This window comes from Macaca fascicularis, chromosome 1, assembly GCF_037993035.2.
Source record: "Macaca fascicularis isolate 582-1 chromosome 1, T2T-MFA8v1.1".
NCBI classification, from domain to species: Eukaryota; Metazoa; Chordata; class Mammalia; order Primates; family Cercopithecidae; genus Macaca; species Macaca fascicularis.
In genome coordinates, this window is record NC_088375.1 from 226,872,438 (window position 1) to 226,896,231 (window position 23,794).

At 46.7% G+C, this 23,794-nt stretch overlaps 1 protein-coding gene across 12 annotated transcripts in view; it reads right to left on the minus strand.

Annotated features, from left to right (window-relative positions):
• Positions 1–16,792: 16,792 nt before the first annotated feature.
• Positions 16,793–23,794, minus strand: part of PARK7 (Parkinsonism associated deglycase) — a 33,343-nt gene continuing 26,341 nt past the window's right edge. For all 12 annotated transcript variants that reach the window (XM_065530175.2, XM_065530155.2, XM_065530156.2 and 9 more), the window contains one exon: positions 16,793–17,184. In XM_065530175.2, coding sequence (XP_065386247.1) covers positions 17,024–17,184 — 161 coding nt within the window. In that variant the 3' untranslated portion in view covers positions 16,793–17,023. The remainder of the gene's footprint in view (positions 17,185–23,794) is intronic.

Consider the following 23,794-nt stretch of genomic DNA (forward strand, 5'->3'; position numbering starts at 1 on the left):
AATTCGACGGTTCCTTTTGCAAGAATCCACAAACTTTAACAATAATAGTCATTTGTCATCTGGCAAGATGAGATTGAGAAGATTCTCATTGAGAAACTGATTTACCCAACTGAAATGTTCATTTAAATTTTTTTTCCTCTAAAACCTGGAGTACTCATCTGTGGATGACTTCTACTCGTGTAATTTTTTTTCTCAAATTGGATAGTTAAATGATTCTATGCATTTAGGAATCACAAAAAGTCAGTTTTATGGATACGGTTTTCTCTGAACAGTTTTGGTATAGACAAAAAGAGGTGTTACCATCCACCCGGCATGCATTATAATTCCGTCCTTGCCTAATCCCCACCCAAATGCCCATTTACGTCTACACAAACTCATTCTTTCTGAATCATAAATGCCACACCCTCAGTTGCACATAAAACTTTGCCATATTATGTATACATCAGTGTGTACGAAGACAAGTTGTGGCTTAGAAGAGGTCCATGTACAGTTTCTGGAACTGTTTATCATCTCACTTCTCCATAACTGATTCTAGGTCTGAAAGGTTTTCGTCTAAAATTTGATAGCTTGATTTTGAGGATATGTTTTCAACGCCTTTTCTGGTTACAAATCCTGATGTTGGCAGGTCTTTTTCCTGTAAGCATGAAGACCAACCAAGACAAGGTACACTGTGCTATTAATCAAAGTGGCACAGAACAACTATGTGACAGGTCATAGCCAGGAGTGTAATGTAACATGGATATGGAGGGCCATGAAGATTCCCATAGCCCTCCTTCTACACATCTGAAAATCTCCTGAAATTCAGAATAAACTCATTACTGAAAAACAAAAGTATTTATTGGCATACCAGACTGTTTCAGGAATTCATGAAAGATAGAAGGCAGATGGGTCTTGTTTGATGGAGAAATAAGACCAAAGGAAAGACCAAAGGCTAAAAGATCTACAGGAGGGGCCGGGTGCAGTGGCTCACGCCTGTAATCCCAGCACTTTGGGAGGCCAAGGCAAGTGGATCACTTGGGGCCAGGAGTTTGAGACCAACATAGTCAATGTGGTAAAACCCCATCTCTATTAAAAATACAAAAATTAGCCAGGAATGGTGGCTCGCACCTGTAGTCCCAGCTACTCGGGAGGCTGAGGCAGGAAAATTGCTGAACCTAGGAAGTGGAGGTTTCAGTGAGCCAAAATCATGCCACTGCACTCCAGCCTGGAGGCAGAGTGAGACTCCATCTCAAAAAACAAACAAAAAAGTCTACAGGAGGTGACTTCTGAGAAGGTGGCTGTGAGTTTTGAGAAAGCTCTGCCCTTTATGGAAATAGGGAACAGGAAGGAGCCCTGAGGCAGGGGTCAGGGTGATTATCTGGGGGATTTTGAAGGATCAGCCAGCTACCTTCGCCCCCTTCCCCACCTCTCTCATGCTAAACTGTGTCACAGGGAGTGTGTGCCCACAGGCCACAGCATTGGTGACAAGAGGCACAGCAAGACCCTGGGTAGCAAGAAATCTGCACTATTTCTAGGTGGGCTGGAAAGGCCCTCCTGACCGAGAGGACTCAGCCTTCCTCACACTGCCCTGTGTTTCCTCTGCTGTGGTTATCAGAGGCAAACTCATGTCATCAGAACCTGGTTCAACAGACAGAAGAATAGGAATTTTGAAATATGAGCCCAAAATTTAAATTGCCAAGCATTTGAGGAAAATTAATATCAAGAAAAGTACAAAACTCAATAAACAAAGACTAATCCCCATGCAAACATTTCACAAAGCAAACAGATGTTAAAACAATCCTCGGAGATTAGACAGAATATTATATTCGTGAAATAAGAACAGGCTGTTAGGCCGGGCTCAGTGGCCCCGACCTGTAATTGCAACATTTTGGGAAGCCAAGGCAGGCGAATCATGAGGTCAGGAGTTCGAGACCAGCCGGGCCAACATAGTGAAACCCCATCTCTATTAAAAATACAGAAATCAGCCGGGCATGGTGGTGTGTGCCCATAGTCCCAGCTACTCGGGAGGCTGAGGCAGAATTGCTTGAACCCAGGAGGCAGAGGTTGCAGTAAGCCGAGATGGTGCCACTACACTCCAATCTGGCAACAGAGCGAGACTCTGTCTCAAACAAAATAAAATAAAAAAGAACAGGCTGTTTTGTTTTTTGGTTTTTTTTTGAGACGGAGTCTCACTCTGTTGCCCAGGCTGGAGTATAGTGGCCCGATCTTTGTTCACTGCAACCTCCACCTCCTGGGTTCAAGCAATTCTCCTCCTGCCTCAGCCTCCCAAATAGCCGGGACTACAGGCGCGTGCCACCAAGCCTGACAATTTTTTGTATTTTTAGTAGAGATGAGGTTTCACCATGTTAGCCAAGATGGTCTCGATCTCCTGACCTCGTGATCCGTCCACCTCGGCCTCCCAGAGTGCTGGGATTACAGGCATGAGCCACCACACCCGGCCAAGAACAGGTTGTTTTGTAAAAATGCCAAGGGATAGAAAGTGTGAAGAAAGGTTAAGAGACATTTAGAATCTGAGAAGAGTAGAGGGTGGCATAGATGAAATAATTAAAACATAACATGAAAAATTTTTAGATCTGAAGAAAAATACAAGTCTTCATGTGGAAAGGGCCCTCTGAATGCCAAATGATTTGCTTGAAGACTACACCTAGACATGTTTCCCAAAATTTCAGAAAACCAAGGATAACAAGAATAAACCTTCCAAAGAGAAAAACAAAAAGCAAAAAGTCACCTACAGAGGAGTAAGAATTATGCAAGTCCCAGCAACACAGAATGCTAGAATAAAATGCAATAATATTAATATCATCAAAGTTCTAAGAAAAAAGTTAGGTCAGACGCAGTGGCTCACGCCTATAATCCCAGCACTTTGGGAGGCCGAGGTGGGTGGATCACCTGAGGTCAGGAGTTAGAGACCAGCCTGGCCAACATGGTAAAATCCCATCTCTACTAATAACACACACACAAATTAGCTGGGCATGGTTGCACACACCTGTAATCCCACCTATTCGGGAGGCTGAGGCAGGAGAATTGCTTGAATCCGGGAGGCAAAGGTTGCAGTGAGCCAAGATCGCACCATTGTACTCCAGCCTGGGCAACAAGAGTGAAACTCTGTCTCAAAAAAAAAAAAAAAAAGTTATTTTGAACCCAAAGTCCTGTACTCTGTACTCAGCCAAATTACTATTCAAATGAAGGGTCAAAATAAAATACACGGGGGTATACAAAACCTCAGGAAGTTTGTCACATTCAGATTTGCTCTTTTGAAAGAAATTCTCAAAGATTGCAACCTAGTAAGACTAAAAGAATCTGGCTCTGTTGCCCAGGTTGGAGTGCGGTAATGTGATCTTGGCTCACTGCAACTTCAACCTTCCAGGCTCAAGCAATCCTCCCTCCTCAGCCTCCCAAGTAGCTGGAACTAGAGGTATGAGCCACCATGTCTAGCTAATTTTTGTATTTTTTTCAGAGACAAGGTTTTACCATGTTGCCCAGGCTGGTCTCAAACTCCTGGGCTCAAGCCATCCTTCTTGCCTTGACCTTGGGATTATAGGCGCGACTCACCACACCCAGCCTCTAAAGTTTTCAATACCCAGAATTAAGCAATTCTATCCTTTCCTCCAAAAGGATAAAAACCTTAGTCTGTTCTCACTTCAGTCCTCATTCTTCTTCTCCTTGAATTAAGGATCCTTAAACTTCCCCTTGAACTAAGATCTGGGATCTTAGTTCTCTATTATTATTTTTAGTTATACATAAAAATTACTTAAACTTCTCTGACTCAAAAAAAAAACTTCTCCATGATGTGATTATTATGCACTGCATGCCTATATCAAAATATTCCATGTATCCTATAAATACATACACCTACTATGTACCCACAAAAATTAAAAATTAAAACAATTTTAAAAATTACTTAAACTTAACTATAACTTATAATGGCTGCTTTGCTTATAATTGCCCACTGGATACCACATCTTCCTATTTTTGGGATTTTTTTTTTTTTTTTTTTTTTTGAGACAGAGTCTTACTCTGTCGCCCAGGCTGGAGTGCAGTGGCACTATCTCAGCTCACTGAAATCTCCGCCTCCCCAGTTCAAGTGATTCTCCTTCCTCAGCCTCCCAAGTAACTGGGATTACAGGTATGTGCCACCACACCGCTAATTTTTGTATTTTTAGTAGAGACAGAGTTTCATCACATTGACCAGGCTGGTCTTGAACACCTGACCTCAGGTGATCCCCCTGCCTTGGCTTCCCAAGGTGCTGGGATTCCAGACGTGAGCCACCGCACGCAGCCACATTCCCTGCAATGGCTTGGTGCAGTTTTCTTGGTAGTGAGTTCTCCCGCGATGTGGTTGTTGTCAAGTGTGTGTGGCATCTACTCCCCCACCCCCATCTCTTGCTCCTGCTCCCACCATGTGAGATTCCTGCTCCCACTTCACCTTCCACCATGAGTGAAAGCTCCCTGAGGCCTCCCCAGAAGCCAAGCACAAGCCAGCGCCATGCTTCCTATACAGCCTGCAGAACCATGAGCCAAATCAACCTCTTTATCAATCACCCAATCTCAGGTATTTCTTTATAGCAATGCAAGAATGGCCTAGCATGTTCCCCAACTCAAGATATGACTTTAGTGTAACCCCGATTCCAAAACTGTACAAAGACTACAAGAAAGGAAAATTTCAGTTCAACTGTACCCATGAGATGTAAAAACCCTAAATTACATACTCATCAAATAGAACCTGGTAATGTATAAACACATAATGACCACATTGGGTTTATTTCAGGCATGCAAGACTAGTTCATTAGAAAATCTACTGATATAATTCGCCATGGTAATAGATTAAAGGAGAAAAGCCAGATGATGTCACTGATGATGCAAAATCATTCAATAAATTTCAACATCTACTCATGACAAAAACTCTTACCAAACCAAGAATGGAAAGTGTACTGTATTTATTTATTTATTTATTTATTGTTATTATTATTATTATTTGAGACAGAGTCTAGCTCTGTCACCCAGGCTGGAGGTTAGAAGAAAGGTCAGAGAGACTTGAAGGGGATCTGGACAGGCCACCATAGAATATGCCACTTTGACATAAAGATTATTTTGAGCTGAAGGCAATTGAGAATCAACAGATCCAGAACGAGTTCTCTGCCCTCCCCCTTTTTGCCTAAAAGCAGGTCATAAATTTGATTACACCAGTGTACTCCAGCCTGGGTGACAGAGCGGGAACCTGCCTCTTAAAAAGTAAATAAGTAAATAAAAGGATCTGCATTTCTACATACCAGCAACAATCAGAAAACAATTTTAGAAAGGAATTAACAATGAGAAGGAAGGAAGGAAAGAAGGAAGGAAGGAAGGAAGGAAGGAAGGAAGGAAGGAAGGAAGGAAGGGAGGGAGGGAGGGAGGGAGGGAGGGAGGGAGGGAGGGAGGGAGGGAGGGAGGGAGGGAGGGACAGAGAGAGAGAGGAAGGAAGAAAGAAAGAAGAAAGAAGGAGGGAGGGAGGGAGGGAAGGAAGGAAAGAAGGAAGGAAGGAAGGTAGGAAGGAAGGAAGGAAGGAAGGAAGGAAGGAAGGAAGGAAGGAAGGAAGGAAGGGAGGGAGGGAGGGAGGGAGGGAGGGAGGGAGGGACAGAGAGAGAGGAAGGAAGAAAGAAAGAAGAAAGAAGGAGAGAGGGAGGGAGGGAAGGAAGGAAAGAAGGAAGGAAGGAAGGAAGGAAGGAAGGAAGGAAGGAAGGAAGGAAGGAAGGAAGGAAGGGAGGGAGGGAGGGAGGGAGGGAGGGAGGGAGGAAGGAAGAAAGAAGAAAGGAGGGAGGGAGGGAGGGAGGGAAGGAAAGAAGGAAGGAAGGAAGGAAGGGACAGACAGAGAGAGAGGAAGGAAGAAAGAAAGAAAAAGAAAGAAAGAAGAAAGAAGGAGGGAGGGAAGGAAGGAAGGAGAGAAAGAAAAAGAGAAAGAAAGCAAGAAAGCAAGCAAGCAAGAAAGAAAGAGAGAAAGAAAGAGAAAAAGAACGAGAAAAAAGAAATAAAGGAAAAAAGAAAGAGAAAGAGAGAAAAAAAGACAGACCTAATAATACCTAACAATAAATCCAATAAAGATGTGTAAACCCTTAATGGGGAAATTACAAAACTTTATTGAAAAACATTAAAGTTGGCTTATGTGTGGGTCAACCATAGTGGCTCACATCTGTAATCCCAGCACTTTGGGTAGCTGAGGCAAGCAATCATTTGAGGCCAGGAATTTGAGACCAGCCTGGCCAACATGATGAAACCCCATCTCTACTAAAAATACAAAAGAATTAGCCAGGTATGGTGGCACATGCCTGTAATCCCAGTTACATGGGAGACTGAGGTGGGATAATCGCTTGAACTCGGGAGGTGGAAGTTACAGTGAGCTGAGATTGTACCACTGCACTCCAGTGTGGGAGACAGAGTGAGACCCTGTTTCCAAAAAAAAAAAAATCATGTCAGCAACAACAAAAACCTGATTCAAAACTGGGCAAAGCGCATGCTTCAGCAGCACATATACTACAAATGGAACAATACAGATTATTAGCATAGCCCCTGAAAAAAAATTTTAATGGGCAAAGCACTTGAATAGACATTTCTAAGATGTACAAATGGCCAATAAGTAGATGAAAAGATGCTCCACATCATTAGTCATTAGGAAAATGTAAATCAAAACCACAATGAGAATGACCATATGATTCGGCAATTTCACTTCTGCATGTATACCCCAAAGAATAGAAAGCAGGGTCTGGAAGAGTTGTGGACACCACGTTAACAGCAGCATTATTCACAATAGCTAAGAGGTGGAAGTAACCCAAGAATCTATAAAGGGATGAAAGATAAGCAAAATATGGAACATACATACACTTAAATTTGATTCAGCCTTAAAAAGGAAGGAAATTATGGGCCGGGGCAGTGGCTCACGCCTGTAATCCCAGCACTTTCAGAAGCCAAGGTGGGCAGATCATTTGAGGTCAGGAGTTTGAGGCCAGCCTGACCAACATGGCAAAACCCCGTCTGTACAAAAAAATACAAAAATCAGCCAGGTGTGGTGGCGTGTGCCTGTAATCTCAGCTACTCGGGAGGCTGAGGCAGGAGAATCACTTGAACCTGGGAGGTGGAGGTTGCAGTGAGCCAAGATCACACCACTGTACTCTAGCCTGGGCAACAGAGCAAGACTTGGTCTCAAAAAAAAAAAAAATGGAAATTCTAACACATGCCACAACGTGGACATTGAGGATAATTTGCTAAGTAAAATAAGCCAGTCACAGAAAGACAAATACTGGTGATTCAACGGATAGGGGGTACTGAGGGTAGTCTCATTCATAGAGAGAAAGTGGAATGGTGGTTGCCAGGGGCTGGGGGTAGGGGGAAAGGAAAGTTAGTGTTTACTGGATACAGAGTCTCAGTTTTACAAGATGAAAAAGAGTTTGGGAGACGGATGGTGCTGATGGTTGCACAACAGGATGAATGTATCTAATACCACCAAACCGTACAATGGTTAGGATGGTCCATTTCGTGTTACATGTATTTTACTGCAATAAAAAAAATTTAATGGGGGAAATCCATTAATAGAGGAATGCCCAGGAGTTCTAGTTCAGCCTGGACAATATAGTGAGACCCCATCTCTACAAAAAAATACAAAAAATTAGTCGGGTATACTGGCATGCGCCTGCAGTGCCAAGTACCTGTAGTTCCGGCTACTGTGAGTGGAGAGGCAGGCGGCTGAGGTAAAAGGATGGCTTGAGCCCAGGAAATGGAGGCTGCAGTGAGCCTTGATCACGCCACTATACTCCAGCCTGGGTGACAGAGCAAGACTCCGTCTCAAAAAAAAAAAAAAAGGTTAAATAAGTTACAGTATGGTTATACTATAACATTCTGTTCAACGCTTATATAAACAAAGTGGACTTAAACATGAGCAGATTTTTAAGGCATACTTTTTCAAAAAATTCAATTTGCAAAACAATGTACCCAATAGGATCCTATGTATTTTATTTATTTATTTATTTAGAGATGGAGTTTTGCTCTTTTGCCCAGGATGGAGTACAATGGTGTGATCTTGGCTCACTGCAAACTCAGGCGCCGGACACCAGGCCCAGCTAATTTTTGGAATTTTTTTTTTTTTGGTAAAGATGGGGTTTCACCATGTTGGCCAGGTTGGTCTTGAATTCCCGACCTCAGGTGATCCGCCCACGGCTTCCCAAAGTGCTGGGATTACAGGCATGAGCCACTGCGCCCGGCCTTATTTTATTTTTTAAAAACTGACAATAGTGTACAGCTCTGTGTATGTACAAAACATAATGCGTGTGGATGTGGGTGTGTACAGTTACACATTTGTAAATTCCTAGAAAACAGACTGGAAGCGAGACCCCAAAGTGGGACTTTGGGGAAAGGAAGAGGAGGGAGAGGAGGGAGAGAAGGGAGGGGAGGGAGGGGAGGGAGGCGAGGGAGGGTGGAACAGAGAACTTTCAAGTCTTGCTTTATGTATTCATGTATCATTTGAGTCTTTCCCAATGAACAGGTATTGATGTATTTGTTGTATAATTACATTTTTTAAGTGCTTTAAGACCCAGGTGGCGCTGAGCTAGATGCCTCATGGACTAATGACATGGTATTATGGTATTATCCACCATCCAGAGATAATTTACTCTTTCATAAGCATGCTGAGTGGCTGGTATTCCTGAATAAGGGATGTAAAAGCATAAGCAAGTATTAGAAAAGGGGATGATCTCACTCTTGCCTGTGACCTTTGTAAGTTTTATTCTTGCACTGATTTACTGCTGAAGCCCAAATGTGAGGCCTGACCATCCTTTTATTTTTTACCATCATCCTTTAACTCGCCCCTGGCTGTCAAGTTATCTGTAACAAAGCTTCCTCCCAGTCACCCTACCTGCCTCAGCTAGTCACTCAGCAATGCAAATAAAGAGAATTCTGCATTTTGTAAGACTGTGACCACATACCACAGTAGGGCCCCAGGCGCCAGGCAGGCAGGGCCTGAGACCGCCGCCACACAAGGGATACAGAGGGCTGGAGGGAGGAATCTTCAGGATCGGGTGAATACAGGACTGTCGCCAGGCCACATTCCATCTGGGTCTAAAAAACAAGGAAACAGCCTGGAGCAGCGGCTCACGCCTGTAATCCCAGCACTTTGGGAGGCCGAGGTGGGTGGATTACCTGAGGTCAGAAGTTCGAGACCAGCCTGGCCAACATAGTGAAACCCCGTCTCTACTAAAACTACAAAAATTAGTGGTGCGTGCCTGTAATCCCAGCTACTTGAGAGACTGAGGCAGGAGAATCCTTTGAACCCAGGAGGCAGAGGTTGCAGTGAGCCGAGACTGCACCATTGCACTCCAGCCTGGGCAACAAGAGTGAAACTCCATCTCAAAAAAAGAAAAAGGAAACATAACTTTCTCTTCAGTATACTTCGTGAAATCTTTTTCTCTTCTGGAAAGAAGAGATCTGAACCAAGCACAGTTGTTACGGGTTAATTACCTTTGCTTGGCTTTCAAGAAAAACACTGAAGCAAAGACGCGGACTCTAAAGAGGCCAACATCTCATTCCCGTCTGCTGTCTTCCAACACTGGCTCCCAGATTTTACCAGCATCAACCCAAGGTTTGTGTCTGGAGATTGCGCCTCCATTAACCACAGTGTTGTCTTTTCTTCTTTATTTTTTAAGACAATGAACTTTCAAGTCTAATGTTATTTTTAAGCCAAGTAAAAACCTCCAGGAGCAGGCTGAATTTAAAAACAAAATACTTGCCGGGTGCGGTGGCTCACGCCCGTAATCCCGGAACTTTGGGAGGCTGAGGTGGGTGGATCACGAGATCAGGAATTTGAGGCCAGCCTGGCCAACATGGTGAAACCCCATCTCCAGTAAAAATATAAAAATTAGCCGAATGTGGTGGTGCATGACTGTAATCCCAGATACTCGGGAGGCTGAGGCAGGAGAATTGCTTGAACCCAGGAGGCAGAGGTTGCAGTGAGCCGAGATCATGCCACTGCACTCCAGCCTGGGCGACAAGAGCAAGACTCCATCTCAAACAAAAAAGAAAAGAAAAGAAAAAAGAAAATCTGAGAATGTGGTCACATGCTGAATTGAAACAGCAAAGCAAAATAAAGCAGTTCTGTGAAGTAGCTGAGTTTCTGAGGCCCAGCAGGTATGCAGCCCTGTGGGGAGATCCCATCTGATCAGCTCGTCCAGGACTTGCTTGGGAACCTGCAAGCTGCAGGAAGTGAAAAAGATGATGATGATGGTGATAATGATGGTGATGGTGGTGGTGAGGGTGATGGTGGTGGTGGTGAGGGTAATGATGGTGGTGATGGTGGTGGTGGTGAGGGTGATGATGGTGATGGTGATGGTGGTAGTGGTGATGGTGGTGGTGGGGGGGTGGTGATGGTGGTGGTGGTGGTGGTGGTGAGGGTGATGGTGGTCCTGGCAATGGTGGTGGTGAGGGTGATGGTGGTCCTGGCGATGGTGGTGGTGACGGTGATGGTGGTGAGGGTGATGATGGTGGTGGTGGTGATGGTAGTGGCAAGGGTGATGGTGATGTGATGGTGATGGTGGTGAGGGTGGTGAAGGTGATAGTGATTGTGGTGATGGTGATGGTAATGATGGTGATAGTGATGGTGGTGGTGGTGACAACGGTGGGGATGTTGATGATGATGGAGACAGTGATGTTGCTGGTGATGGTGACAATGGCGATGGTGATGGTGATGAATCCATCATTCACATTCTTCCCAGTGCTAAAGACCTTCCTTAGCGCTCAGCCCCAAAAGAGCCCATGGCCCCAGCCTGGATGCCTTGGGACTCAAGCTAGGGTCTGGGGAAAGAGCCAGCTCCGGAAGGGCCTCATGCTGGAACCGTGAAGAGTGTGTCCAGCCCAGATGTGAAAAGGAACAACCCCTTCCTCTGCAGCGTGCTGGCAGACCCCTTGTGTGCACAGGGAAGATGCTGTAGCGAATAAACAGGGAAGAGTCTGAGAGCAACCCAGACCCACCCAGCGCTCCTTGAATGCCCAGGTCCCTGCTGCTGCTTCCCCTTACTAAGGGCAAAGGGAGAGTGTTTTCTTTTTTTTTTTTTTTTTTGAGACGGAGTCTTGCTCTGTCGCCCAGGCTGGAGTGTAGTGGCCGGATCTCAGCTCACTGCAAGCTCCTCCTCTCGGGTTCACGCCATTCTCCTGCCTCAGCCTCCCGAGTAGCTGGGACTACAGGCACCCGCCACTTCGCCCGGCTAGTTTTTTGTATTTTTTAGTAGAGACGGGGTTTCACCGTATTAGCCAGGATGGTCTCGATCTCCTGACCTCGTGATCCGCCCGTCTCGGCCTCCCAAAGTGCTGGGATTACAGGCTTGAGCCACCGCGCCCGGCCGGGAGAGTGTTTTCTAAAAAAAAAAACAGCCAGATAATTCTGCAGAATTGGCTGCAGGAGAATATAATGTCCTCCTCATTTCTTAGGAAACCAACACCCTAGAATATAGAGTAAGTAACCAGACTCAGACGATACAATTGGCTACACTAAAATCATACTTTACATTTAATGTTGCAGTTATACAAATGAATCCTATGGCACAGGCTCTTGACCTCTAAAAAGACTTTCTTCTCTGTAATGGATGATACCAATGACTACTTTCTAGGGTTACTGGTTGGACAGAGTTGGAGATGTAGCACATAAAGGTCCACATACTGGTACAGAGAAGCTCTCGAAGATATGGTAACTGAAAAAGCAGGGGCAGAAGAATGCGACCCCTCTTGGGATTTTGGATAGAATTCGAGCCTTTTGTATAAAGTGTGAAAGAAAATCGGCCAGGCGCAGTGGCTCACGCCTGCAATCTCAGCACTTTGGGAGGCCGAGGCGGGCAGATCACAAGGTCAGGAGATCGAGACCATCCTGGCTAACACGGTGAAACCCTGTCTCTACTAAAAATACAAAAAAAATTAGCTGGGCATGGTGGCAGGCGCCTGTAGTCCCAGCTACTAGGGAAGCTGAGGCAGGAGAATGACATGAACCCGGGAGGCGGAGCTTACAGTGAGCCAAGATCGCACCACTGCACTCCAGCCTGGGTGACAGAGCGAGACTGGCTCAAAAAACAAAAACAAAAACAAAAACAAAAAAACACTTCAAATGATGAGCCCCAACCCCCGAAGTTAACCTCCTAGCTCAGTGCAGGCCACACAGCAGGTGGTCAGTAAGCCCGGCCCCTTCCTTGCTAAACCAGTTGGCACCTGGGATGCAAACCTCCCTTCAGAAGTGCAGGGCAAGGCCATCACAGCCCTAGAGCAACATTCGGTCTTTGGCTTCAGGAATTCAGTTAATGGGCACCTGGCTGCCCCTTGCTCCGTGGGGCAAGCCGTGGCCTCGAGCTAGTTGGAGGCTCCAGTGCTCCTCCTGCAACAGGAAGTTTTAGGTCTTCTTCCTAACTCTCCGGGGGTCTTGGGCAGGCCACTTGGGCTCTCAAAGCAGCTGTTACTGTCTCTAAAATGGCAGAGACCCCCTACCCTCACCCCCAACTCAGGAGAAGCACAGTCAAGCCAACTGCCACACATCTGAATTCTGACTCCAGGTCACTTTTCAACTGTAGATAGCGCCCCTCCCACTTAAGTTTCCAATTTTTGTTTGTCCCCTCCCCATTAACTTACTAGAAGTTAGGAAGCAATTTTGTTCAGCCTGGGAAAGAAGTGGGCAGATACGAGAGGTGGAGGTTTTAAAAATGTAGTCATTCAATAAGGACCAGAAAAAGCCCAAGGTTTAGACAAAGCTGGTTCCGGGAGCCCCCCATCCCAAACACTGTCAGGGAAAGGGAAGTAAATCTTCACTGCAATGCCTGGGCTCTGATAACGGTGATTTCTCTTAGAGATGCTCTTTGAGAAATGCTCATCTAGAAACACCTTTTCCTGCTGCCCTGAGGGCACAAAAACTCAAAGAGCCAATTCCTTTCAATATCTCCCTTCCTGTAGATATCTCTAAAATTCCAAGGATCTTATTCAGAGGTAAGGGATGCTGGCAAAACACCTAGCAAACTTGAGAGAGTTTACGGATGTTAACTATTAGTAATAAATGGTTTTCAGATCATCAATTTGACTTTTCCTTTTTTTTTTTATTGAGACAGTGTCTCACTCTGTTGCCCAGGCTGGAGTGCAGTGGTGTGATCTTGGCTCACTGCAACCTCTGCTGCCCGGGTTCAAGCGATTCTCCCGCCTCAGCCTCCCAAGTAGCTGGAATTACAGGCGCCTGCCATCATGCCCAGCTAATTTTTGTAGTTTTTAGTAGAGATAGGGTTTCACCATCTTAGTCAGGCTGGTCTTGAACTCCTGACCTCGTGATCCACCCGCCTCGGCCTCCCAAAGTGTTGGGATTATAGGCGTTAGCCACAGCACCCAGCCTGTGACTTTCAAATAGCAGGTATCTGCCAAGCGCAGTGGCTCATGCCTGTAATCCCAGCACTTTGGAAGGCTGAGGCGGACAGATTACCCGAGGTCAGGAGTTCAAGACCAGCCTGGCCAATGTAGTGAAACCCAGTCTCTACTAAATATGCAAAAATTAGCTGGGCATGGTGGCGGGCACCTGTAATCCCAGCTACTTGGGAGGCTGAGGCAGGAGAATTGCTTGAACCTGAAAGGTGGAGGTTGCGGTGAGCTGAGATAGGGCCATTCATTGGACTTCAACCTGGGAGACAAAGACAGACTCCGTCTCAAACAAACAAACAAAACAAATAGCAGGTATCCAGTAAACAAACAGCAGGTGTCCAGTTTTCTTTCCTTTTTTTTTTTTTTTTTTTTTTTTTTTGAGACGGAGTCTCGCTCTGTCTCCCAGGCTGGAGTGCAGTGGCGTGATCTCGGCTCACTGCAAGCTCCGCCTCCCGGGTTCACGCCATTCTCCCGCCTCAGCCTCCCAAGTAGCTGAGACTACAGGCGCCCGCCACCACGCCCGGCTAGTTTTTTGTATTTTTAGTAGAGACGGGGTTTCACCATGTTAGCCAGGATAGTCTCGATCTCCTGACCTCGTGATCCACCCGCCTCAGCCTCCCAAAGTGCTGGGATTACAGGCTTGAGGCACCGCGCCCGGCCTTCTTTCCTTATTAAAAGTGGGCTGGGCACAGTAGCTCGTGCTGTAATGCTAGCACTTGGGAGGCTGATAGAAGGATCACTTGAGCCCAGGAGTTTGAGACCAGCCTGGGCAACATAGTGAGACCCTATCTCTACAAAAAAATAACTAGCTGGACATGGTGGCATGTGCCTGTAGTCACAGCTACTTGGGTGGCTAAGGCATGAGGATCACTTGAGCTGGGGAGGTCCAAGCTGCAGTGAGCCATAGTTGCACCACCACACTCCAGACTGGGCAACAGAGCAAGACCCTGTCTCAAAAACGAAACAAGGCCAGGCATGGTGGCTCATGCCTGTAATCCCAGCACTCTGGGAGACCAAGGCAGGCAGATCACTTGAGGCTATGAGTTTGAGACCAGCCTGGGCAACATAGTGAAACCCCATCTCTACAAAAAATACTAAAAATTAGCTGGGCACAGTGGCACGTGCCTGTAGTCCCAACTACTCAGGAGGCTGAGGCAGGAGAATTGCTTGAATCCAGGAGGCAGAGGTTGCAGTGAGCCGAGACCAAGACACTGCACTCCAGCCTGAGCAACAGAGTGAGACCCTGTCTCTGAAGAAAAAAACAACAAAAGTGTACCTTACCTCATATTCACCAATCTGAACTCAAAATTCATCCCAGCCCCTACCCCAGGGACTCCTTCACAAACTCAGGACATTGAAATCTCCACATGATCTGTGTTCAAGTCAGGAAATGTGGGGGTTGTGGCCGGGCACAGTAGCTCACGCCTGTAATCCCAGCACTTTGGGAGGCTGAGGCAGGTGGATCACTTGAGGCCAGGAGTTTGAGACCAGCCTGGCCAACACGGCAAAACCCCATTGCTACCAAAAACACAAAAATTAGCTAGGCATGGTGGTGCACATCTGTAATCCCAGCTACTCAGGAGGCTGAGGCAAGAAAATCCCTTGAACTTGGGAGGTGGAGGTTGCAGTGAGCCAAGAACATCGCATCACTGCACTCCAGTCTGGGCAACAGAGCAAGCCTCTGTCTCAAAAAAAAAAAAAAAAAAAAGTGGGGGTTGTCCCGGACACCCTCTCACACCAAGTGGGTGCCCAACGCTGCCACCTGACTGGCCTCAGCATCCCGCCTGCCTGCACGCCTCCTCCAGAAGGGTCTCTTCTCAGCAGGGCCGGTCTTTGAACTAGGTGGGTCAGGTCTCTCTCTGGGGGTTGTCTCTGTCTTGACACCTCGCCGTGGCCCTGGCTACCTCTCCAACTTCACTTCCTACTGTGTACCTCCAATAACCCGCCCCTCCCTGCTCCTCCTGCCTGGTACGCTCTGAACAGATACCTACTTGTCTCTTTCACACCCAAAAGTCCTCAGATTCTCACTGAGATGTCTTTTTGGAGAGGCCTTTGCTTCCCATCATGCAATTCCCCTGTCACTGCCTCCTTACCCTCTTTCATTTTCTTCATAGAATGTGGGTATTTGAGTATTTGCTTTCATCTCTCCCCGGTGCCCACAATATAAGCTCCCCAAGGACAAAGGCTGTGTTTCTCCCTGACATATTCCCAATACCGGGAACAGCAGTTGGCACACAGTAGGTACTGAGCACACAGCTGGGGAAGGAATGAAAACCTAAGCTCTGCTCCTGCTCCACACCTGAAATGTCACTTCCTCAGAAGCCTCCCTCCCCACCATGTAACTCTTCTCTCCCTTCGCATTATCATCTGTTAAAGCGCTTACTAAAATAGACAATTACACGTGTGTTTGCATTGTAAAAGTTAACATCTGCCCAGCATTCTGGACCAGGGTCAGCCACCCACAGCCTGAGGGCCCTCCCAAGCAGCCAGTGACGAGACGGCAGCCAGTGACGAGACGGCTGCCAGTGACGAGACGGCTGCCAGTGCTCTGGGTTACCAGCATATCCCCTTGGCCACTCCAGCAGACAGAGTACAGCGGCTGTGAGACCCTCAGATGGAGTCTTGTGGACTGACTGAGCTCCCCTGGGTCACATGGCCGGTGGAAAACAGGGCTCTGACTGGCTGGGTCTAGGTCATGTGCCCACCCAGGAGGAACTGAGTGGTTCACAAGGAATGCTGGGTGCTATTACCTGGGGAAGGGAAAAGAGATGTTGGGCTAACCTTGAAAAGTTTTTATCCAAGGACTCTTTCCATAATGGAAAAAGGAACTAGTGTATAAAAATTCACCAGTACAACCAATTTTTTTTTTCTTTTCTCTTTTTGTTTTTTTGGAGACAGGGTCTTGCTGTGTCACCCAGGCTGGAGTTCAGTGGTGTGATCATAGCTCATTGCAGCCTTGATCTCCTGGGTTCAAGTGATCCTCTCACCTCAGGTTCTTAAGTAGCTGGGACTACAGGTGTATTCAACCATGCCTGGCTAATTTTTGTATTTTTTTTGTAGAGATGGAGACTTGCTATGTTGCCCAGGCTGGTCTTGAACTCCTGGCCTCAAGCAATCCTCCTGGCTCGGCTTCCCAAAGTGCTGGGATTACAGACATGAGCCACCACACCCAGCCCTCATAAGTATTTTTTAATAGCACATTAAAAACACACAGCTAATAAGCAGAGAAAATAATAAGCCTCTTAAAATTCTCCTTGTATGCCTTTCCTCCTTGCTGTGTAAAATGTGTTCACTGTTCTTCTATTTCAGTGCTATAGGGACAGTTAAGAGCTACAAATGAAGGTGATACGGAATTTAATTTCACAAAAGAAATGAGGGACAAAACAAGGAATGATCAGTAGTTTGCTAAATGCCCTGTTTATTCTGCAAACAAGGCTTAGAAATGTATAGACACAATTTGTAGGCTGAGAAATCTCTGTGTCGTTGTGAGTTCACAACTATACTTCCGCAAAAGCAGTAGTGACAGCCGCTTCTGAACACATTAACCTACCATTGTTTTGTTTAGAGCGAACATAGTGAGAATGGATTCCTAATGGCCTGTTTCTCTAAGTGATCATCACAGTTCGCTGCTCTAGTCTTTAAGAACAAGTGGAGCCTTCACTTGAGCCGCCACCTCCTTGCCGTTCAGGGCTTCAACAATTGCAAGTGCAAACTCGAAGCTGGTCCCAGGCCCCCGGCTTGTAAGAATCAGGCCGTCCTTTTCCACACGATTCTCAGAGTAGGTGTAATGACCTGCAAAGTAGAAACAGAAAAGGTGACATTCTAATGGGCTATGTGATGAGAAAGACGATTACTTACCAATTCAATTCACTATGACAGCATGTAAACCCAACCTGCAGGCTAGCCATTCAAAAACATTTACTTGGCGCTCCAAGCTCTTAGAAGCCCCCTACAAGAGTATTTTTAAAACTGCAGAGCAAAGGGTGAGAGAAACCACTGTTAGAATGAAACAAATATGTGTAAGTTAAATGCAGCTGCTAAGACTTTAAGTGTCGGGGGAGATGTCAGTGAATGACAGTTACTCACATCACTATTTTACAACAAAGCTCCAGTGTCAATTCTGAAGTGCCAGGGAAAGGATGAGGGGATGCGGCAATGCTGAAGGCAGAAGCCACCCTGATCAACATGTGGCGGCACGCACACCCTCTGATGCCTCAAAAACAACCACAGCACAACATACTGGAGGCGGGTATGCATGTGTGTGTGCGCGTGCAGGTAGAAAGCACATTCACTCTCAAGGACTACTTTCCTTCTGCATCCCCGCAACCCCTGTGCCAACCAGTTGGCTATTTCTTGGCAAATATAACATCAAAACTGGGATTCTTGAGCATGGATGCCCTGAGCTCTGCCCCTCCACAGCAGGTAGTCACCAGCCTCTCCACTGCACACAGAGCCTAACCTCTCCCGCTATACCCATCCCTATCACTCTCCCACCTGGAGCTTCCCTTACTGAATACAACAGGTTCTCTCCTGCTCCAGGATGAGCTCAAGGGCTGCTCCCTTCACCCATAGACCAGCTCTGGGTTCCCAGTTTCTTGCCCCTTTGGTTTCAGCATCAACAAAAATCCCTCAGAGAGGGTATCTGTGACCACCCCCTCCTCCCCAAATTACGTTCCTCTGTTGACTCTATCACCGCATCCTATTTACTGCCCTCCCAGCATTGACACAATCTATCACAATCTATAAACATTTCATTTCCTTGTTTATTGTTTACTCTTTAAAAGGGCTGGGCCTTCATCAGTCCCTGTCTGGCCAATGATATCCATGGCACACAAGAGGCGCCCCTGAAGTGTGAGGTCAAAGGCACCAAACACCATTCTCGACTGATCTCTTTTCTCCACCTGTCCCCTGCTTTAAAGAGGAAGGATCTCTGCATGATTATAGCTCTCCCTTCTGGCTGTGCACCCCTTCAACCCATGCCCAGCACCCAAAAGCTCTCTCTCCAGAGTGTGAAGCAGGGCACAGCCAGTTCCCCATGGAAAGCCCTTGACAACTCTCTCCAGCACCTGAAGGTCACGCTGAACTCCATGTCACGGGGCATGGAGCCCTCTGCGGTCCGGCCTTCGCACAGAGACTGGGCTGGGACCAGAAGGGAGATGGAAAGGAACCTGCTGTCTGGGTAGAAGCTGGTGGTGCCTGCACTAAGCTGGTGACAGTGATCCAGAGGAAATGGAGGTTTGAAATGAAGGCCTAGGTGAGGAGGCTTCAAGAATGACTCCCAGCTGCCTATCCCGGGTGACTGGATGATGGTGACACCACTTAGTGATGTGGGGACACAGAACAGATTTAGCGGAGGGGAAGCGACAAAGCTCCTCTGTGAACTCCTGTTTTATCCTGATGCACCTGCCACACAGGCAGGCGGGTGGCTCTGGCCACTAGAACTCAGTGCAGACCTGGGAACACCCCGAAGGCACAGCTTTCTCTTCTTCTGTTCCCAGTGCCAGGTACTAAGGAGGAGCTTAGGAAACGTCTGTTCAATGAACACACATAAAAATTCATCCGAAAACCTCCCTTCAACAGAAGCAGAGTGCTTCTGCTGTATTAATGAGCTTTTGAAACCACACAATGTTCATTTCTTTTCCAAGGAGATTAACAATGGCTACAGGAACTTGTCTTACTGTCATTAGAAACCAAGCCACCGCTGATCGAAGGCAGTGAGTTATCTCAATTGATCGTTCACAGGCAGTTACTCCTTGTTCTACTCTTTCTCCTCTTCTCACTACTGTGCTTGACTAATCTAAAAAATTTAAAAAATCAGGTCACCCACCAAAATAAATGAATAGAGTACATTAAAAATTTCCAATTTAACTATTGTAGAGAAAAAGAGGATCCCTAGTTTGAGGGGAAAAGGTTTATCATAATCTGGCCTCATTTACTGATGGTTAAACCAGGCCAAGACTATTTCAAATGATAACCTAGAAACTGGGTGGACTAGGTCTTCCAGAGCGACGGTGAGATGCACAGCTGAGAGTGGGACAACACAAGGCACAACTGTAAATGGTTCACTGTACAGTATCTTTGTGGCTAAAACAGTGCAAATAGGGTTTAAACTGGTTAAATATGCTTAAAGGTTCTACGGTTCTTGTCGGACTTTTAATCGGGAAAAGCAAAAGGTTTAAGGTTGCCACCTGCATCCACCTAGTGGCGAAGACAGCACACACATCCTGTCAGCGCTAGGAAGGCACTGTGCAAACTTGAGGGTGGAACTGTGACCCTATAGTGAATTCAGATTTTACACTTCCCGTTCCAACCAGCAGAAGGCATTGATTTTTATTTCTTTATTTTTTTAAACTAGACTCCAAGTCTTAAAGTCTCTTCAGAGAAAAAGCAATGGGAAGCCGGGCACGGTGGCTCATGCCTGTAATTCCAACACTCTGAGAGGCCAAGGCAGGTGAATCACCTGAGGTCAGGATTTGGAGACCAGCCTGACCAACATGGTGAAACCCCGTCTCTACTAAAAAATACAAAAAAAAAAAAAAAATTAGCTGGGCCTGGTGGCCGGTGCCTGTAATTACAGCTACTCAGGAGGCTGAGACAGGAGAATCACTTGAACCTGGGAGGCAGAGGTTGCAGTGTGCTGAGATGCGCCACTACACTTCAGCCTGAGTGAGAGAGCAAGACTCCGTCTCAAAAAAAAAAAAAAAAAGTTGGGGGGCTGGGCGCGGTGGCTCACGCCTGTAATCCCAGCACTCTGGGAGGCCGAGGCAGGCGGATCACAAAGTCAGGATATGGAGACCATCCTGGCTAACACGCTGAAACCCCGTCTCCACTTAAAATACAAAAAATACGCCAGGCATGGTGGCGGGCGCCTGTAGTCACAGCTACTTGGGAGGCTGAGGCAGGAGAATGGCGTGAACCTGGGAGGCGGAGCTTGCAGTGAGCACAGTGAGCGCCTGGATGACACAGCGAGACTCCGTCTCAAAAAAAGACAATGGGAGAGCACAGGACACAGGTCAGCAACCACGAGTCAGGGCTGAGGCCAGATTACTGCCTGTTTTTGCAAATGCAGCTTCACTGGCACAAAGCCACCCTGCGTTTTTAGGACTGTCTGTAGCTATTGTGGAGCTGCAACAGTTGACTAGCTGCCAAAGAGCTGAAGTCCCAGAAAGCCTGCAATATTTACCACCTGGCCTTTGGAGAACAGTCAGTTGACCCCTGAGCAGAGTTCTGGGTTCAAATCCCAGGTCTGCCATTTGGTGGCTGTCTGACCTCTCAGAGCTTCACTTTTTGGTAAAATGAGAATGACATCAACCTAGCAAACAAACAGTACTCAGCAGTGGTGGCATGCAGTGGCGTACAGAGGCTAGGTGAGGGCAGTTTTTTCACCAACAATCCTGAAGCAGGTTTATCCTCAGGCAACGGACAAGGAAACAGGCTCGGAGAAACTAAGGAAACCTCCCACAGTGAGTAGGGAAGCTGAGGGCCACCCCAAGATGCCAGGCTCCAGAAACCCTGCTCTTCAGTGCTCAGGTATGGGACCAGGCATGCGGATGCCATCAAACAGTGGACAAATGAGAAATGGAATCACACATTACACTTATAACCGACTTATTCTAAAATCGGAGGAATTAAAAGATTATGGGGACTGGGGCTGGTAGCACACACCTGTAATTACAGCACTTTGGGAGAGCAAAGTAGGAGGGTCATTTGAGCCCAGGAGTTTAAGTACCGCCTGGGCAACACAGTGAAACCCTGAATCTACCAAAAACAAGAAAAAAGAAAAAAGACTATGGCCTTCAGATGGGATTGCTTATCTGAGGAGAAACTGTCACACTGATCTTTCAGGTTCACAATGAGGACAAGGGCCTCACCCAGAGCAGACTCCCAGGTGATGACTGCAGCCCTACCTCTCAAAGTGTCCTGAAGGGGTAGACATTTCAAGTATCCACTTCTTATAATAGAGGTTACTGACTAAATCCAACACCTGGTAACTTAAATGTGTGTGGGAGCCTTTTGCTACCACAGAGCAGGGGAGGGGCAGGAAGGCAAAACTGGATGCAAGGCAGAGGGCTGGGCTTGAGCTCTGGCCTCAGTCTCTCCTTATTTGTGAAGCTAGGATGATGCCACCTGCCTTGCTGGGCACTGGGGACCAGGAAGCTCCACCAAGATAACATAGGGGAACCTGCTTTGTAAACTCCGAGTGTGAGCATCAACAATCTGATATTTTTCTATGCCTGACCGACCTCAATGTTTTTGAGGCACTAAAGGAAAACAGATGCAACAGGTACACCTTCAGGTAGTCCAGGAGGGCGCTCTGCTTGAGTCTTCCCTCTGAAGACATCACAAAGGGAGCCCAGTTCTGTTCTTTCTACTTCTTTCAACCCTCTAAAATCCTTCCATGAGCCGGGCGCGGTGGCTCAAGCCTGTAATCCCAGCACTTTGGGAGGCCGAGACGGGCGGATCACGAGGTCAGGAGATCGAGACCATCCTGGCTAACACGGTGAAACCCCATCTCTACTACAAAATACAAAAAACTAGCCGGGCGTGGTGGCGGGCGTCTGTAGTCCCAGCTACTCGGGAGGCTAAGGCAGGAGAATGGCGTGAACCCGGGAGGCGGAGCTTGCTGTGAGCCGAGATCCGGCCACTGCACTCCAGCCTGGGTGACAGAGCGAGACTCCGTCTCAAAAAAAAGAATTAAAAAAAAAAAAAAATCCGGCCGGGCGCGGTGGCTCAAACCTGTAATCCCAGCACTTTGGGAGGCAGAGACGGGCGGATCACGAGGTCAGGAGATCGAGACCATCCTGGCTAACACAGTGAAACCCCGTCTCTACTAAAAATACAAAAACTTAGCCGGGCGAGGTGGCAGGCGCCTGTAGTCCCAGCTACTCGGGAGGCTGAGGCAGGAGAATGGCGTAAACCCGGGAGGCGGAGCTTGCAGTGAGCCGAGATCCGGCCACTGCACTCCAGCCTGGGTGACAGAGCGAGACTCCGTCTCAAAAAAAAAAAAAAAAAAAAAAAAAATCCTTCCATGAGCTTAAAGTAAATTAAATTCCTACATTTAAAATGCCCAGAAACCAGAGCCTTTTTAAAAAAGTACTAATTATTATTATTATTTTTTTGAGACGGAGTCTCGCTCTGTTGGCCTGGCTGGAGTGCAGTGGAGCAATCTCGGTTCACTGCAAGCTCCACCTCCCCGGTTCACGACATTCTCCTGCCTCAGCCTCCCAAGTAGCTGGGACTACAGGTGCCCGCCACCACGCCTGGCTAATTTTTTTAGTATATTTAATAGAGATGAGGTTTCACCGTGTTAGCCAGGATGGTCTCGATCTCCTGACCTCGTGATCCACCCGCCTTGGCCTCCCCAAGTGCTGGGATTACAGGCGTGAGCCACCGTGCCCGGCAAAAAGTACCAATTTTCAGATAGTTATAATGATAACACAGTATCTTTCCAGCAACTAAAATGAAACCATGAGCAGGGCACAGTGGCTCACATCTATAATCCTAGTACTTCGAGAGGCCAAGCCAGAAGGATTGCTTGAGGCCAGGAGTTCAAGACCAGACTGTGCAATATAGTTAGACCCTGTCTCTACAAAAAAATTTAAAAATTAGCCAAGTGTGGTGGTTCATGCCCATAGTTCCAGCTACTTGGGAGGCTGAGGTGAGAGGATTGCCTGATCCCAAGACGTGGAGGTTACAATGAACTGAGATCACACCACTGCACTCCAGCCTGGGTGACAGAGCAAGCCTCTGTCTCAAATAAATTAAATAAATTAACAAACCATGGATTTTCAGGAAAACACTGCTCTGGATCAAATGTAAGTGTATGTAGAATGTACAACAGCAAGACAGAACCCTCATGTAAACTATGGACTCTGGATGATGATGTATCAACGTGGGTGTAGATTCTGGTGCGGGATGTTGATAGTAGGGGACGCTATGCATGGCCAGGGGCGGGTGGCTGGGGAGTGGGTAGCAGGTGAAGGTAGACAGAAATTTGGCTGTGAACCTAAAACTGCTCTAAAAAAATAAAGTTTAGTAATTTAAAAACATGCAGTATAATGAAAAGTGCATTACTTTTAAAAGGGAGCTCAGATATGCTCACAATGGCATTCAAGGATGTTCATTACGGCATGGTTTACAAGGGCAAAAGCAAAAAACCACCTCCATGCCCACCCCCAGGAGAAGGTTACAAACAGCACGGCACATTCTAACACTGGACTAGCAGCTGCACTTAACGAGGATGAAGCAAATCTAAATCTACACATGCTGTTAAAAGATAACATAAGATATAACGTTAAGTTAAAAAAAAGCAAGCTGTAGAACAACACATTTAGTAGATCTCATTTTAGTTAAAATAAAAAGGATAGTATGTATATAGATAAAATTCTAGTTATACAAGAAA